Source organism: Typopeltis vanoorti, chromosome 13, assembly GCF_054136105.1.
Source record: "Typopeltis vanoorti isolate ZY-2024b chromosome 13, IOZ_Tvanoo_1.0, whole genome shotgun sequence".
In the NCBI taxonomy this organism is placed as follows: Eukaryota; Metazoa; Arthropoda; class Arachnida; order Uropygi; family Thelyphonidae; genus Typopeltis; species Typopeltis vanoorti.
Window position 1 is genome coordinate 6,373,253 of NC_143561.1, and position 18,953 is coordinate 6,392,205.

The 18,953-nt window shown below is 37.3% G+C and overlaps 1 protein-coding gene across 1 annotated transcript in view; it reads right to left on the bottom strand.

The window, feature by feature from the left end:
• LOC150099906 (BRCA1-associated RING domain protein 1-like) overlaps positions 1-18,953 on the bottom strand; it is a 143,275-nt gene that overhangs the window by 91,134 nt on the left and 33,188 nt on the right. Inside the window, exon 4 of the mRNA XM_090403082.1 lies at positions 8,968-9,171. Within this exon, the coding sequence (XP_090259208.1) occupies positions 8,968-9,171 (204 nt within the window). The remainder of the gene's footprint in view (positions 1-8,967; positions 9,172-18,953) is intronic.

Below are 18,953 nucleotides of genomic sequence, written 5' to 3' on the forward strand. Positions count from 1 at the left end.
AAACTGATTTTGTGTGCTAATTTATTACTATGGATGAGATTTGGATTCACCATTACACACCAGAATCCAAACAGCAATCAAAACAGTGGACAGAAGCCGGTTGTTCAGCACCAAAGACAAAGTCAGTTCCATCAGTAGGCGAGGTCATGGCATCGGTGTTTTAGGTATTAAAGGCATTTTGTTTATTAATTATCTTGAAAAGGGTATAACATATAAGTTCTGAACATATCTCTTCATCTGGAACATCAAGGAGATCCCGTTCTGATATCACTCCTCTACAGGAATTAAGTGTTTTATGAGGTGTTACTGTGATTGGTATTCCACCTATTGTAATTGCTCCCAGTAGTTTCTTGGAATGTTTCTGACACAATGTTTCCACAAGGATATTTTTGAATAAAGAAGGATGACATTTTCTATATTGGCTTTTCACTTGTTGCATTCTAATATCATATATCTTTTGTTTTTTCTTACTTCTGTTACCATATGCATGTATCTATGGTATCAGTACTTGGTTGGGACCCTGAAACGTTTGAGGATGAAGAATTCATCCTCAAGGAGTTTTGGTTCGGTGCCAGAGCTTCCCACCAACCCATCACGGAGCCACACATGGATGCCCACTGACCAGCAAGCAATGACTGCACTCAGGAGTGGAATGTCAGGGTTACTCCAGACGCTATACTGGCACTACAGCATGCCACGGATTCCAACCCCAGACCATGGGATGAGAGACTTACTGCAACACCGTTGACCCTTGCAGGCAAGCCCATTAGCTGATTGATCCTGACTGGGCCATCCAGGACTGCCTGTCTTGCCGAATCAGAGGCCGAAGTAGTGCAAGATTACAAGGAATCATCCCCTTTCTGGATGTCGCTGCAAAGCAAACACGGCAGCAGGGAATTGGATCCCAGTGGTGGCGGCGATTTGGAAAAAACGATAGTAAAAAAGACTCAGGAGAAGTAGAACAAAGAATACGGGAAGAAAGGTAAAGAAAAAGAGGAAGGATGAATAGGGCCAGGGATGGGAGGTTTGTAAATAAATGGTGCAAACCTCCTATCCCTCTGTGTCCTGAGACAGGGCCTAATCATACCGTGTCTCTTCCTTTAAAAAGTAACATCTGCTTTTCTTTTTCTTTCTTCACGGGTTCTTACGGTTCATGTATGAGGGGGCAGATCTGAGAACCCGGGCTGCTAAGGCTTACAGCGAGGTGGTGCTGCTCCTTGGGAGCGCCATCTCTCGGGCCAGATTCTTCCCCTAAATCTTGTTTTTTCCATGGTGTAAGGTTGGCCAGTTCTTTACTGCTTCTTTTAATATAAAAAAAAAATAATAAAAAAAAAAGCTCATGCCTTTTACTCTAATTCACGCAAAAATGCTTTCATTCCCACAGTAATTTTACCTTTTGACTCCTGTAGGTAAGTGTTCTTTTTTTTCTTTTTTCGGGAAAAAAAAAAATCCGGCTTAAGTTTTATACTAAAACAAGTATTAGGAGATGACCTCCATAGACACCTGGTTAGTTAAATTGTTAATTTAAAATTATTTTACGAGCGCATATAAGAAAAGTTTATTTCAAAGTTTTTTTTAAAGAACAGGTGCAAGGAGAAGATGTTCACAGACCTTTTAGCCACAACCTCTGGGTTATACAGCTAAACAGGTTGACTGAGGCCTCTGTACTACCTCCTACTATCATACTCTACCTTTCGCTCTCTTCCCCTCTTACTACCAGCTGACTTTCAGCAATCTTTATACTCCAAAGGCCGATGATGAAAGACATGAACTCCCATTCTAACTACTCACTGATGAGACATCAATAAAGGTTGAAACTGGTCTGGGTAGTGACCCTCTCTCATAATGTAGAACAGTAATACAGCTCCTAGAAGCTGGGTTTCACATTATGGGTAAATACCAAGAATAGTGAAAGGAGCTTGCTCCACCCTTACTATGAGTTGCCTCAGTGTTGCACTACCAAATGGGTTAGGTGTTGCACTATCCAGGTATTTGCTTACGCTTGGACTTGCCGAACTTTATATAGTTTCTATATTCTGCATGAAACTCTTCGAGTTTCTTATTCGACTATGAAACAATATGGGATGTAATATCCCTTAACTTAAATAATAATAATAATTTTTGTTATGTGTTTTAGTCATAAAAGTTATTTAAATGTCTAGTGCACGTGTTCCATCAAAGCTATTAATTCCTAATATACTCATTTTAATATGATATACTGAACTGATGCCATCCTAATCTTTCTCAGATCACTCATATCTGTGGTCTCCAGTCTTTGATCAAATGTTTTATTTCTAACCAGGTAATGTAGTGTTTTGACTAAAAATCCATATAAATTTATTTATTTGACTTCCTATCATACCAGCTTTTCTAATTCTGTTGTCTATTTCTATGTTTAAATTGTCATTTTAGCTAAAAACCGTCAATATTTCTGCCTATTTTCAGTCTCTCTGTCTTTTCATTGCTGATTTTTCATATCAAATTTATCACTGCAGTTATTGAATTTACTCAGGAAATACTGGATTTATTTAGAACTATCTATTTACTTATCAAGTTCAACTTCTCTCCAACTCTGCTAGCCAGCCTTTATTTTACACATATTATGGACTCTACAACCTTGTTATAAACGATTATTTTAATTTCCCGACGTTTCGAGCTTCATATCAAGGTCATCATCTGGAATATACACATATACAGAGACAAGCTAAATTACATTTCACACAGTATGCTGAAGAGACAATGATTTGATCAATGGTTATTTTACTAGCCTGACCTATAGTGAAAATAAAATAGAATTACAATAAATAAATGAAATAAAATAACTACATCAAAAGCTATATTCTATTCAAGAAAATATCAGAGAAACATTCTTTTATATAGATAGTTTTGTTACAGTAAAAATGATGTCCTAATTTAACATGACAATTGTTATATTAGATTTAAGATCCTGGATTATCCATAGTCTTATTTATAATTAACTCTTAGGGAGAAAGAGTTAAGTGGGTAGAACATGTGCATTCCATATTCCTGGAATTTTTAGACCATCATTATTGTTTAGATTAGGGTGGTTGATAAAAATCTCACAGGCCTTCTTAAATTTAAGTTCACACCATGTTTTGGTGTGATGTAAACAATATGTGCTCTTCCAGTCAATGTAAACAACAGGTGATGGAAAAGCACCTGTGGTTTACATCACACCAAAACATGGTATGAATGTAAATTTAAGGAGACCTGTGAGATTTTCATCAACTATCCTAATCTTAACAATAATGATGGTCTAAAAATCCCAAGAATACAGAATGCACTTATTCTACCCACTTAACCTTTCTCCCTAAGAGTTAATTATAAATAGGACCATAGGTAATCCAAGATCTTAAATCTAATATAACAATTGTCATGTTAAATTAGGACATCATTTTGACTATAACAAAACTATCTATATGAAAGAATATTTCTCTGATATTTTCTTGAATAGAATATAGCTTTGATGTAGTTATTTTATTTTATTTCATTTGTTTATTGTAATTTTATTTCATTTTCAGTAGAGGTCAGGCCAGTAAAATAACCACTGATCAAAATCATTGTCTCTTCAGCATACTGCGTAAAATGTAATTTAGCTTGTCTCTCTCTGTGCACACGCACGCACACACACACACACACACGTTTATAATTATTAACTGACTTAAACACCGAGAAAAAATACAAGAAATTTAATAAAATTTCACTACCAGTTTCATCGGAAATGCTGACTTCGTCAGGCGAATACAGTACCATGGAGAAAACAACATCTTAAAAATATATTGTACTTTAGACAAAAACAGAGTTTAAAACAAGTAGTAGTTGTGTTTGAAATTGAGTCCAAGCGTTATGCCGTGAAGCACTGTGTGTGTGAATGATATCATGAGTGTGCCAAAACTGGATTATAGCGCTATGTGAATCGTGCAGGCTGTAACTGAGATTGCTGTTTAGATGGGTAGGGTCGAGAGCTATTTCTTGGATTCCAAGATACGTCTTTCTAATTGATCGGAGCATTTATGGATGTTATAAGTTGAGTTCCAGTCTAGTTGATGTTGTCGTCCTTTAACTTTGGTATTGGCCGAGAATAAAACGTGGCTGGATAGGGTACTAGCATGGACTCTGTTATAAGAAATGTCGCGTTGGTGTTCTTCTAGGCGGAGAGAGATGGACTTTTCTGTCTGGCCATAATATGGTTGACTGCAACTGCAAATGATTTTGTATACTCTGGGAACTAAAGAAGAATACGTTTTACTTTAGGTTGACTGAGGCAAGATCGGAGTTTTGGAGAGGTGGAGAAATATGTTTTAACATTAAATTTCTTCAGGATTTTCACTAGTTTAGGAGAAAGAGAACTTAAATATAGTAAGGAGATGTAGGCTGTTGGGTTTGAGTTATCTTCATTATTATGTTGATTATGTACACTAAGACGATTATAGATATTTTTAGGAGAGTAACCGTTATTTAAGAAAGTCTTTTTGAGGTAACTAAGTTCTTGTTGAAGTTCATCTTCTTCTGACAACAAGGATCTCACCCAATGAGCTAGTGTGGAAATAATTCCTAATTTCTGAGGGGGGGTAGTGCTGAGACGAAGCATGTAGGTATCTATCGATGTGTGTGTTGGCTTTCTAAAGATAGAAATCTTGAGATCATCCATTGTTCTAGTAAGTTTTATATCTTCTTCTGCTGCTTCCCCCACTTAAGTGGGGTCACTGTTGATGAGGAGTCTCCTCCACATCCTCCTGTCTTGGGCTGTCACCACATCCAAGTTCTTCATCCTCAAGTCCTCTTCTACCAGCTCTCTCCATCTCTCCTTTGGCCGCCCACGCCTCCTCCTTCCTTGCACATCCATCTGCATGACCCTTCTTCCCACATATTCATCCTCCCTCCTCATCACATGACCAAACCATCTCCACCTCGCCTCCTGTATCTTCATTCCTAAGTTCATAACTTTCACTGTTCCCCTCACAGTCATTTCTCAGACGATCCTTTCTGGTCACACTGAACATCCACCTAAGCATTCTCATCTCTGCTACTTCCATCCTGCTGATGTTATTTTTCCTCAGGGCCACAGTATCTATAGTAAGTTTTATATCTAAAAAAGCTAAAACATTAACTTCTGGTTCAGATATGAAGTTTATATTTTGATGAAAATTGTTTTTTTATTTTATTTTTTTTAAATTTTTAAAAAATTTTTTTTTTATTTTGCTTTGGCAAGAATATAGAAAATAAATATCAAGAAGGTGGCAAAATATTCTGGAGGTTGTTGAAGAAGCTTAGGAATGGAGGAAAGAGTGCTGTAAAAGGAGTTAGAGATGATAAAGGTGACATGAAAACAGGAGAAAAAGATATCCTTGAAGTATGGAGTAATTACTTTGAAAAACTGTTAAATGAAACAAGCAGTGATGACAGCACAGTGATAAAAAACACTGACCAGGCATGCAGTCAGGAATACATATCCATACTTGAAGTAGAAAAAGCCATCAAAGGCTTGAAATGTGGAAAGGCAGCAGGTGTGGATGATATTCGACCAGAAATGCTGAAGTATGGTGGTATAAAAGTCTTGCAGTGGCTGCACTGCATAGTTCAGAAAGCCTGGACAGAGGGACGAATTCCCGATGATTGGAGTAGAACTCTCATAGTACCCATATATAAAAAGGGAAATAAAACTGAATGTGAGAATTACAGAGGTATTTCCCTACTGAGTGTTCCTGGCAAGATCTATGCAAGTATACTTGAGAAACGGTTGAGAAGAATTGTGGAAGAAAAGCTTGGTGAAGAACAAGATGGATTCAGGCCAAATAGAGGCTGTCAGGATCAGATCTTCACTTTACGACAAATAGTTGAGAAAGCATGGGAATATAACAAAGATCTGTATTTAAGTTTTGTCGATTTGGAAAAGACATATGACAAGGTGCCAAGAGAGAAGCTATTCAATACGCTGCAGTTATATGGTGTCAATGGGGCATTATATCAAGCAATACTTAGTCTTTATTTGAGTTGTAAGTCAGCAGTTAGAATTGAAGGAAGTACAGGAAGATGGTTTAATGTTAGATCTGGTGTGAGACAAGGATGTACATTATCCCCTCTGTTATTCATTATCTGTATGGATCACATTATGAAGGAAAGTGGTATTAAACCTGATATCAAAATTGGAGATGTTAATGTCAGCTCTTTGCTTTATGCAGATGATGTTATACTTCTAAATAAATCTGCTACAAGTCTGCAAGATTCTCTGACTAAATTGAATAGCTGTTGTAATAGATATGGTATGAAGGTCAGCAATAAAAAGACAAAGACAATGAAAATAGGCAGAATCATTGAAAATGTCAACTGTGTTGTGAATGGAGAACCTGTGGAACAAGTAAAACATTTCAGCTACTTAGGCACGATTTTTACTGAAGATGGTAAATTAAATATAGAAATAGACAACAGAATCAGCAAAGCTGGTATGGTGGGAAGTCAATTGAATAAATTGATATGGAATAAGAGAGAAATTAGTCGGAACACTAAATTAGCTGTATACAAGACAGTGTTCAAACCAGTTTTAACTTATGGATCTGAGAGCTGGGTCAGAAGTAAAACACTTGACCAAAGACTAGAGACCGCAGATATGAGAGTCCTGAGAAAGATTAGAGGCGTGAACAGATGGCATCAATGGCAATATCATATTAAAAATCAGGATATTAGGAAAGAACTTGACATTGTCAGCATCCAGGAATGCGTTAGCAGAGCTAATCTCAGGTGGTATGGTCACTTAAATAGAATGGGAGAGGAAAGATTAGCAAAACAAGTGTTCTCTGCCAGGTTGGCAGGAAAACGACCCAGAGGAAGACCAAGATATAGGTGGATTGATACGGTACAAAGTGCCTTAGACGATAGAAATATAAGATCTGATAATGTTGGAGTCTTGACAAGTAACAGACTGATTTGGAGGAAAATTGTAGATAGGAAGTTAGTAATGATGTAATTTTTTCATGTAGTACTGTCATATCCTGTACACCCCTTGAGGGTACATGGCAGGAATTTGATGATGATGATGAAAATTGTTTAAATGATCCAGAAAGGTTTGCAAGTTTTCTGGGCCGTGCTCCCAAATTAGGAAAATATTGTCCATGTAACGTAGCCAGATTTTGGGTTTCAGTGTTGCTGAGGAAATAGCCTTTTCCTCAAAATCTTCCAGAAAAACGTTGGCTAGCACCAGAGACAACGGGCTGCCAATTGCCAAACCGCTGCTCTGTTTGTAGATCTTGTCTTCAAATAAGAAGTAGCCTGAATCCGCACAATGCACAAGTAAGGCAAAAATCTTTTTAGATAACTTGTTTTTTAAAAGACTAAGGACTTTCTGGATTGGAAAGTTGGTGAATAGTGAGACTATGTCGAAGCTTACCATTCTGTCTGCTTTGTTAAGTTGGATGTTCTTTATCTTTCAGACAAAATCAGCCGAGTTTTTTATACATGAAAAGGATTTTCCTGTGAGATGTTTCGAGGAGGAAGTGAGATATTTGGAGAGATTGTAAGTAGAGGAGTCAATGTCTTCAACTATTGGATCTTCGGAAGGCCATATAAACGGGGAATAAGTAGATGAAGAGGGCGGATATTCCAAAGTAATTCTGAGGTGGATTTGAGAAGATTATTTGTCTGGTTATGTAGTTCTCTCATGGGGGGTCTCTTTGAAGTTTCAAGTAAGTATAACAATCTAATACTTCACAGATCTTGAGGCAATAATCAGATCTACTCAGGATGACAATGGCGTTCCCTGTCAGCTGGCAAAATGATATCTTTATTATTCCGCAGTTGATGAATAGCTTTTCTCTCCAAATGGAAGATGTTGTCAGTGGGAGATCTACTGTTGTTGATTGCAAATATAGTTTCTATCCTAAGTAGGTTTGCATTCTGTGTTGGAAGATTGGCGGCAGCTTTTTTTATTTTCGTAAGAAAATGTTCTTCAGAAATAGATCTAGGTGAAGGGATGAAATTAAGCCCCTTGAAGAGCACATTTATTTCTGCCGTTGTAAGAATATGTGAAGATTTATTAACGACAACATTGTATACACACACATGAATATGTGTGTATATTCCAGATGATTATCTTAATATGAAGGTCAAAACGTCAGAAAATTAAAATAATTATTTATAACACAGTTGTAGAGTCCTTAATTTGTGTAAAATGAATGCTGATCACTGCATAACACTAAAGGAAAGGATTCTGCTAGCCAGCAATTCTTCTTTTGTCAATTTCTGCAAATTAATTTAAGCCAGAGGTAGAAATTCAGGGGTGGTGGTAGACAGTTAAAATTTAGAGGACATTTTGCTCAGGTAGCCCATAAGATTACTTGGCTATTTAAGAACACATTAACAAGTAGAGATAAGGAAGTTGTTATTCCTCTTTATAAGATTACTGTGGAATGTTATCTATTAAGATAGATTGAGGGTGTTTGGCAAAATTTGGCTGATAGGAGAAAAAGAGGGGATATGATAGAAATATTTAAGTTGCTTAAAGGATTTTATAGGACTGATGCAGAGGAAATGTTTCAGACTTGGCTGGAGGGGGCCAGAATAAGGGCCTATCCCTGGAAATTGAATAAAGATGTGATTAGTAGGGATGTGTGTGAGGAGTAGATTTTTTGCTTGGAGAGTTGTGAGTGAGTTGCCAGAGGCAACCCATGCCAGCTGCCAGAGTCAGTTGTGAGTGCTTTGTCTGTTGATGGGCTCAAGGAGAGGTATGAGAGATTGTGTGGATAGTTTGGGTCTCTCACAATGAGTCTTCGGAATCGATGGAGGTGCCAATACAATAATAATAATAATAAATATATATAAAATAATATAAAAAATATATATTATAATATATATAATGAAGTAAAATAATAAATAAAATACATATAATAAATATAGGAAGTGCTTACTATTTACTGGAGTTAATCCTTTAAAAAATAATGAATTAAAATTTACCTTGATTGCTGCAAGATGCAGTGGTGTTTCACCTTTTGCATTTTTTTTAAATTTATAAGGTGGCACAATGCACACTTTCTTGCCTTGTTTTGTCCTCTGCATAGCATGCCTAAAAACAGATTTGTTCAAGTTCCTTTTAGGTAAAGAAGTGGAAGTACCTGGTTCCATCTGCCTGTTATGGCCAATATCATTATCCAAGATAGCCTAAATAAAATATCCAAAAATATGATCAAATTCTAATTTATTAAAAAAAGAAAAGCGAATAAAATTCCCATTTTAAATAAAGTGACAAGAATAAGAACTGTTGTATTAAAAATATTAATAATTTTATATACCTTATTTGTCGGCGTATAAGAAGCACTTTTTTTCTTTGAAATTAGGTCTGAAAAACAGGGTGAGTCTTATACGCCGATACTCAGTTTTTTATTATTTTCATTTCGGAAAATTTTCCGTGTTCTGAGTTACGTGATTTCTTTATTGCTTCCTTGTGGTGTGTTTGTGAGAGCATTCCAGTTATGTAGAGCAGTGTTTCTCAAACTTCAGACATCCGTGTGCATATGATTGATGTGGTATTAACAAAAGATCATGCTACTAAACAACAAAGAGAAGCCGACAGTTGAGTTGAAATGCTAATTCTCTTCAACTGAATTCCTTATATAATATCTGAAACACATTCACTATATATTTCTTCGTTTTAACACGTTCACTTAAACAAAACCATATGTTGCACCGGCAACATATGGTTTTTGCTTGAGTCATACAGCATTTTCTGTGGAAGGAGGACATGCGATTCATTAGTTACTGCCGTTTTTATCCCAGTTGTCTCTAATTGCACAGTTTGTTGAGAAATATATTGTACAGATGTATCTGCACCTCATTCAGTGATACAATAGGAACGTTTTACAATCTCGAACTTCACGGATACATTGAATTTTATTCTATGCGTTAATGATGCATAGTCGAAAATTGCCACGGACCCCTTGAAGACCTTTCATGTACCACACTTTAAGAAACACTGATGTAGAGTTCAGTGGATGTGCATGCGCTGTCATCGACGATCACAGCTGTGTCCTATTCATTTAAACTTTCCAATTGTTGTCGCAGTTGTGAACGGTGATAAATTTCTGCCGTTAAATTTTCTCTAAATTTCTTGGCAAATTATGGCTGAAAAAACGTCAGCATCGTTACAATATTGCATATAAACTACGTGTGATTGCGTATATGCTAAATAACATGGAAACAGGGCTGCAGAGAGGCATTTCGGACCACCCCCAACTGAGAAGATAAGAACTCGGCGGAATCAGGAAGAGGATTTAAAAAAAGCAACTCACAGTAAACATAACCTATGAAGTGGAACTGCAAAATGGCCAGAACTTGAGGCAGAACTAAATATTTGGATTTTAGACCACAGAAAAACGGGACTTTCAGTGTCTACAAAAATGATTATTCATCAAGCGAAAGCCACTAACAGAGGGATCGTCAACTTTACTGGATCAACATCATGGTGTTCAGGATTCATGAAGAGAAACCAGCTATGTATGAAGACTAAAACAAAAAATATCACAAAAGATGCCAGCTGAATATGAAGAAAAAATGATTGAATTTCATTGATTCGTTATTAACGCAAGGAAACGAGAAAATTTTGAACTTGCGCAAATAGGAAACATGGACGAGGTTCCACTGACTTTTGATGTGCCCTCAAACAAAACTGTAGATTCCAAGGGCACTAAAAGTGTTACTATTAAAACTTTGGGGCATGAAAAAACTCACTACATTGTTGTTTTATCCTGCTGTGCTGATGGGACAAAATTGCCGCCACTATTGATTTTTAAAAGGAAGATGCTACCCAAAGAAAACTGCTTAAAGGAGTGTTTGTACATGTTCACGCAAAAGGCTGGATGGATGGAGGAGGAATGAAGTTATGGATAGATAAAATTTGGTCTAGGCGCTCTGGTGGACTGTTGAAGAAGCCTGCCATGCTAATATGGAATCAGTTTCGTTCTCACAGAACAGACGATGTTACAAATAAACTCAAGGAATTAAAAACTCAGTTAACTGTAATTCTAGGAGATCTAACTAGTCAGCTTCGACCTTTAGATGTATTAATAAACCATTTAAGGGATTTATGAAGGAGAAGTGGAACAGCTGGATGCATTCTTCAGATTTTGAGGTTATACCATCAGGAAGAAGCCTAGCATTTTGCAATTTTGTGAGTGGGTCAAAGCTTCATGGGATGCTATGAAAACTGACACAGTGGTTAAATCATTTAAGAAGTGGAATTAGTAATGCACTCGATGGTACAGAGGACAATTTGTTGTATGAGGACTCAGATTCTGATTTAGAAGAGGTTTCAAGTGTCTCTTCATTCAGCTCTGGAGATGAATTTCTGAGTTTTGACGATTAAAAGGTGGGTACTCTTTCCTAGTTAGATTAGGTATTTGTTGAAAGTAGACCTACTTATTACTTTATATTTGAAATACTGTAAATTCATTATAATATTCAGTAATAAAGTTTTTTTCATAAAAAATGTGTACAAAAAAGGGAAGTGCATCCTATACGCTGGCAAATACGTTCACGTATAATCAAATATAACTAAAAATATTGCACTTATTTCTTCAAATCAAAAGCATTAACAGAACTTATTTTCAATTATGCAATATAGAGAAGAATTGATAAGTTTTTATTATTATATTTAGCTATTTTGCCTGCTTCTGTTTAGGAGTGCCCCTCTTTAAATGTCATTGGCGTTTTTACTCATGGATTCTTAGGGCATTGTAGATGTATATTTACCAATAAATATATGTAGCATAAGGGAAGAGAAATTTACACATACCTTTTTTCTGGGTGTTGTGGCTTTTCTTCTTTCTGCGATGCCCAAACTACTGTGTGTGTGTGTGGGAGAGGGAGGTTAGGCAATGTGGAAGAATTAAATAGAAATGGAAAAAACACGGGTTTTTTAAATAATATATATATACATATATATTATATTATTTGGGATGGGCGGAGCATTTTATTATATTTATATAGGGTAGAAAAGGGTGAAGGGGTTGAAAACAGCAACTGATTTTTAGAGGGGGGTTGGGGGGGATGCGGTCCGTTTCGACTATGCTTGGTCATTGTCTGAACACATGGAGGAAGTGGATGCTATGTCAGGTGGCGTAGGTGCTTCTGCTTTTGAAGTGTTTGTGTTACCGCCTATTGGTCAGGGTTGTGACCTCAATTTTATGTTGTGAAGTTCCAAACCGCGGAGATTATGTAGGGCCTGTGGACGTTGATAGAGTTTGCGTCACATTTTATGGCTATTGTTTCCGATATTCTAAGCATTGTTTCATTGTCTTGTCTGTCTACTATGATGGCCTTGTCGATCTGCGGGGTATGTTTTTGTTCAAGGGCATGAACAGCTATTTCCGTTTTTCCCGTGTTGTGTATTCGATTTTTCTTTTGATGTTGCGTTTTTTAGTGTTTAAATGTTCTGGAATAGGGATGTTACAATCGCAGAAGTGTTCTTGTAGTCTTGCCCATAAAGATCTGATGGTGGAACCCGTGTAGGTGATATCACAGTCTTTTTGGCAGGGAAATTTATAGACTACGTTGTGGTGTTCAAATATTTCTTTTTGTGTGTGAGATTTAGTGGGTTTTAGGAGATTTGCCAATTTTTGTGGTGAATACCAGTTTGTAGTCAGCATGTTTGAAGATGTATTTATAGGCTTTGTATTAGTTTTGGGTGTATGGTAGTTTGATAATTTTTTGTGTTTGGAAGTTCGTTTTGGTACTTGGGTTGTTTTGGCGGTTTTTGGCCATCACGTTTGTGTAATTTATTAGTTGTGTAGGATAGCGATTTTTGAAGATCTGTGTTAGTTTTTTTATTTCTGCATTTAGATTACTCTGATTGGTTGAAAATTTGTATCCATTTATGAATTGTGATAAGATGACTGATTTTTTAATGGAATATGGATGGTATGAGTGGAAATGGGGGTAGTTTTCAATATGTGAGAGTTTGTGGTATACTTTTGTGGCTATTTTGTTGTATGTTCTCATTAATGTCAAGTTTAAGAAATTGATGAATTTGTTCTGTTCGGTTTCTATGGTGAATTTTAGTCTGTTGCTGTAACTGTTTAGCAACGCTTTTAAGGTGGTGATTTCCAATGCACAGAATATCGTTCACATATCTGCCATAAAAGGTGATGCCGGGGGAGGGGGGAGGGGGGGGGTGGAGTAGGTGAGTCTATGTGTGCTAGGAATAATTTAGCTAGTTGTCCGCTTATGTTTTGGTCCATGGGGAGTCCGAAGATTGAATGTACATGTTGTTGTTGAACTTGAAGTTTGCTGAGATTATTAGTTTTATTAAGTTAATAATGTCATTGGGCATTAGTTTAGTACGAGAGTGTAGAGTGTGGTCTTCTGTGAGTAATGTGTGTACAATGTCTAAAGTTCTGGGGACGTCATTGGTGTATAAAGAGGCCGCATCCAATGAAGTGAGGATGTCTTCCTGGGATAGGGTTAGGTTACAATGTCTAAAGTTCTGGGGACGTCATTGGTGTATAAAGAGGCCGCATCCAATGAAGTGAGGATGTCTTCCTGGGATAGGGTTAGGTTTTTTATTTTTTTGAAAAGGTCGTCCGTGTTTTTTATCACGAAGTTAGAAGTTGAAATTAATGGTTTGAGAAGTGTCACAACGAATTTTGATAAAGGTGCTGTGGTGGTGTTTTTGTAGGAGACTATTGGCCTCGTCGGGTACCCGTCTTTGTGGGTTTTTATTTGTCCGAACATACAAGGGGTGCGTGTGGTGCAGGGGGGGTTGTGTTTTTCATTGTGGTTTTGTCTAATTTGTTTTCATTTTTTAGGCTGTGTAGGGTACTGTTGATTTGTTTAATGAGGTCAGGAGTGGGGTCAATTTGGATTTTTTGGTAGGTGTGTTGGTCAGTTAAGATAGCTGTTATTTTGTTGTGTTAATCAGTTTGGTTTGTGATGACTACTGTACTCCCTTTGTCAGCTTTATTGATAATGATGTTTGGTTAATTTTATTATTATTATTTATTTGACACCTCCGGGTAGTCCAAAGACTCATCATGGGAGGGCACCTGCTCTACAACTCTGTCTCCACCGCTCAATCCACCAACTGACCGCAACTACATCAACAGCATCTACCGTCGACTACCACCACTAGTTTTTCCCACAGACAATCAAAAACATCCATGCTCACAGCAGGATTCGAGCCCACAGCCTTTTGGCTGGAGAGCAGATATACTAACCACTCGGCCAGCCAGGCCGGCTATATGTGTGTGTGTGTGTATATATATATATATATATATATATATGTTAAAGATACCAAGCAATTTTATAAGCTAGGTTTTTTTCTAATCCTTTTTTCCAAGTAAGCAAACAGACAAGGAAGTCAAGTTTGCGGCTGCACGCAGTGCAACACTAAGCAACTCGTTGCAAAGGTGGAGTAAGCTCTGATCACTTTCCTTAGAATTTTCCCCTAATGCAAAGCACATTTCCTTGCAGAAATGTATGATGCTATGCATTAAGGTAATAGTCACTAACCATACTGGTGTCGGCCTTTATTAAGGTCTCATCAGTGGAAGCCAGACCTAAAAAATGCCAAGGATGAAGTGATATAGAGCTTATAAATATTTTACCTAAACAAATTGCCGTAAGGTTCTTTGACCTCATTAAATAAAAAATCTCAGGATGAGAATAATATGTAGAAAGTTTTTTACCTTGGGTATATATTATGTTAAAGATACCAAGCAATTTTATAAGCTATGTTTTTTTAATCCTTTTTCACAAGTAAGCAAACAGACAAGTAAGTCAAATTTGCGGCTGCACGTAGTGCAACACTAGGCAACTCGTTGCAAAGGTGGAGTAAGACTGATCACTTTCCTTAGAATTTTCCCCTAATGCAAAGCACATTTCCTTGCGGTAATGCTATGCATTAAGATAATGGTCACTACCCATACCGGTTTCAACCTTTATTGAGGTCTCGTCAGCCTGGCTCCCACTGACGATACCTCAATAAAGGTCGAAACCGGTTGAAAATTATAGAAAGTGATCAGAACTTCCTCCACCTTTGCAACGAGTTGCACTACATGCAGCCGCAAACTTCACTTCCTTGTCTGTTTGCTTACTTGGGAAAAAAGATTAAAAAAACCTAGCTTATAAAATTGCTTGTTATCTTTAAGATAATATGCTAGCCTTTTATAATAAAGTTACAAGAACATTAGATGAGGGAAAGGCATATACTGCAATTTTCTTAGACTTGGCGAAGGCATTTGACAGGGTGCCACATAATAAGCTGATATTTAAGTTGCAGCACATGGGTCTGGATGTCAGATTGGTCAACTGGATTCAGGATTGGCTGTCTGATAGGTATCAGAGAGTTGTGTATGGTGGAGCAGTTTCCAGGAGGCAGAGGGTTACAAGTGGGGTCCCACAGGGCTCAGTACTAGGACCTATATTGTTTAACCTTTATATCAATGACATAGCCAGTGGATTGCAGGGGGATATTCAGTTGTTTGCGAAGCTGGGAAGGATTATTAATAATAGTGCAGATGTCCCTGCAAGAGGATTTAAATAAGCTAGATAGGCGGGCAAATGAATGGGGGTGTCAGTTTAATGCAGCAAAATGTAAGGTCATGAGGTTTGGGAAACATCGATGGGATGCTGCATACTCTATGGGAGGAGTTATACTGGAGGAAGTAGGGGAGACAAGAGATCTGGGGTTGATGATTGATAGAAACCTGAAGTTTAGGGGACATATTGCAAAGGTGGTGAAGGTAACACAGAGGATTGCTGCTATTACGAGAAGAACACTGACCTGCAGAGATAAGAGGGTTATCATTCCGTTGTATAAGTCTCTGATCAGACCACACTTGGACTATTGTTCTCAGATTTGGTCCCCAGGATTTGAAGGGGATAAATTAACTGTGGAAAGGATACAAAGACGGATGACAAAGATGGTTTCAGGACTGTACAAGGATAGTTATGAGGATCGGCTGAGAGAATGTGGACTGCAGAGTTTGGTGGATAGAAGGAGAGGTTATATGATTGAGACTTTTAAACTGTTGAGAGGTGGTTACAGGGTTGACACTGGGGAGTTCTTTCGCTTGGTTGAACAGCGGGAAGGAGTGATGACAAGAGGCCATCCCTGGAAGTTCCGAAAGGAAACTGTGAGCAAGAGGGTAAGGAGTGGTTTCTTTGTGTGGAGGGTGGTTGAGCCGTGGAATGCATTGCCTGATGGAGTGGTGGGAGCGAGAACGGTCAGTGAGTTTAAAGAGTGGTATGATAGACTTTGTGTTTCTCATGGGGGGACCTCCCCTCGATGAGTCTTGACAGACTTTATGTCTTAGGAAGGACCTCCCTCGATGAGTCTTTTGACTCCTTGGAGGCCTGAATAATAATAATAATAATATATACCTAAGGTAAAAAACTTTTTACACATACACACACACACATATATATATATATTATCTAACACAGTGGTCGCCAAAGGGGTCGATATGACATTGTTAGGGGTCGATTTGGGCTCAGGGGTCGACAGAAAAATATAAGACATCGTTGTATGAATAATATTTAATTCGGTTAACTTGGATTACCTCCATGAAAAAAGACATGGAGGTAATGACAACGCAATTAAGAGTGAATCGTGGGATCAGTACCTCCATCTTACACATCCATGAATAGGACCTATAAGATGGAGTAAGGTCATGAAAATAGTTACTGAGGCCAAAATGACGTATTTATACCAATAAACGGATGTTGGTGGTTCCTGCCAGCCGGCACAGTGGGAGCGAGATTGAAACACGTGCGTGGTTCTTATTTACTGATACTTACAAGTATTTGATCCCAGTCTCATTTTTGTGCATCAACATACAAGTGAGTGTTAACGTTCTAAAATTCATCAACATACATATTATAATTCAATCGTTATTCATTCACAAACTAAATTCTCTATGTTGAAGAGTTGAGCAGCGCTGGTAGTAATACCAGTGATATTAATACCAGTAATAAATTTAGTTTAATCCTTTATCCAAGTGTGTGCAAACAAAGTTTGCACCTGAAAGTATCTTCAGGACTGGGGTAAAGTGGTACAACACTGGGCAACTCCTTGCAAAGGTGGAGCAAGCTACCAACACTCCTATCTCAGTATCTCCCATAATGCAAAACACATCTCCTGCAGATATGTATAATGTTAATGCATTAAGGGAAGGGCCACTACCCAGACTAGTTTCGATCTTTATTGAGGTCTCTTCAGTGGGAGTCAGGCCCAAGTGGAGATACCAAGGCAGAAGCATTAGCAAGGTCATCTCCTCCTATAAGAGCCGCCAAACGGTGTGCCACCTTTTTTATTAAATTACTCTGGATTTAGAGAAAGATATTGAAAGTTCATTTTTCACTTGGTATAAAGGATTAAACTAAATTTATTATAGTCTAACCAAGTGAAAAATAAACTTTCAACATCTTTCTCTAAATCCAGAGTAATTTAATAAAAAAGGTGGCACACCGTTTGGCAGCTCCTACAGGAGGAGTTGACCTTGCTAATGCTTCTGCCTTGGTATCTCCACTTGGGCCTGGCTCCCACTGAAGAGACCTCAATAAAGGTCAAAACTAGTCTGGATAGTGGCCCTTCCTTTAATGCATAACATTATACATATCCGCAAGAGATGCGTTTTGCATTATGGGAGATACTGAGATAGGAGAGTGTTGGTAGCTTGCTCCACCTTTGCAAGGAGTCGCCCGGTGTTGTACCACTTTACCCCAGTCCTGAAGATACTTTCAGGCGCAAACTTTGTTTGCACACACTTGGATAAAGGATTAAACTAAATTTATTATAGTCTGACCAAGTGAAAAATAAACTTTCAACATTAATACCAGTGATATTACTAGTGATAGTAATAGTAGTAGTAATAGTAATATAATAATATATACTATATTATACATACAATAAACACTGTAACTATAAAATAAACAATCTAAAAAATCACATAATCGTCTTTTTTTGCTTGTTCTATTATAATTACGTAATAGTAAAATATAGGGGGTTGATAACAAGTCAAGAAACTCTTGAAGGGGTCGATGGGCAAATAACTTTGGCAACCCCTGATCTAACATAACAAATATAACATCAGTAAACTGGGATAGATCCAAAATTATTTACAAATGCTATCATGAACTTGAAAGAAAAATCTTAGAACCAACAGAAATTGAGCTAAATCCTGTTCACTTGAATGTCAACCTCAGCGCCACAACCTTTCTGATTGTTACTTCTCTGTTATTCAACTATGATGGTCGCAAGACCACATCCTCATGAAAAGAACAACAAGAATGCAGCTAGTCCGCCACCAATTCATTCTAATATGAGCAATTTATTAATAATTTAGAACTTTGGCGATGTACCCAAATAATGTTTTTCATGTATCTCCTTTTTTCTTCTATGTATTATTCAAGTGATGAAGTCTTCTAGAAAGACGAAACTAGCAGTGCCATTGGAAATAATATTTTCTATTTGAACATTTGGCTATATAGTGATATAAGCTATTTTCCATAACACACACACACCACTGATTTTTCAGCATCCTTTGTTCATTGCTGGATTAGTCATCTTGGAAGATGAACCAAGATCTGGTAATCATAATTCATCAGTACATTAATGATCCACTAATTATTCCTCCCCTATATCTCCAAATCATCGTGGACTTAGAAACTTAAATATTAAATACAAATAAATGTGATTTAAATGATTAAACAGAATCATTAGTATAAATGATACAATGCAATTCTTTCGTTGCTTTTATGATTCAGAACAATACAATTTGAGCCAATATAGTGATGAACAACAAGTGTTTTTCAACCACTTGGGCAGATTTTCTTCATTAAGCCTACTTACTATATTATTATTAACATCTGACCTCCATGGAGTCAGAGACTCATCATGGGAGGTACCCACTATTGCACACAATGCTCATCCAACCATGCTTCAAACT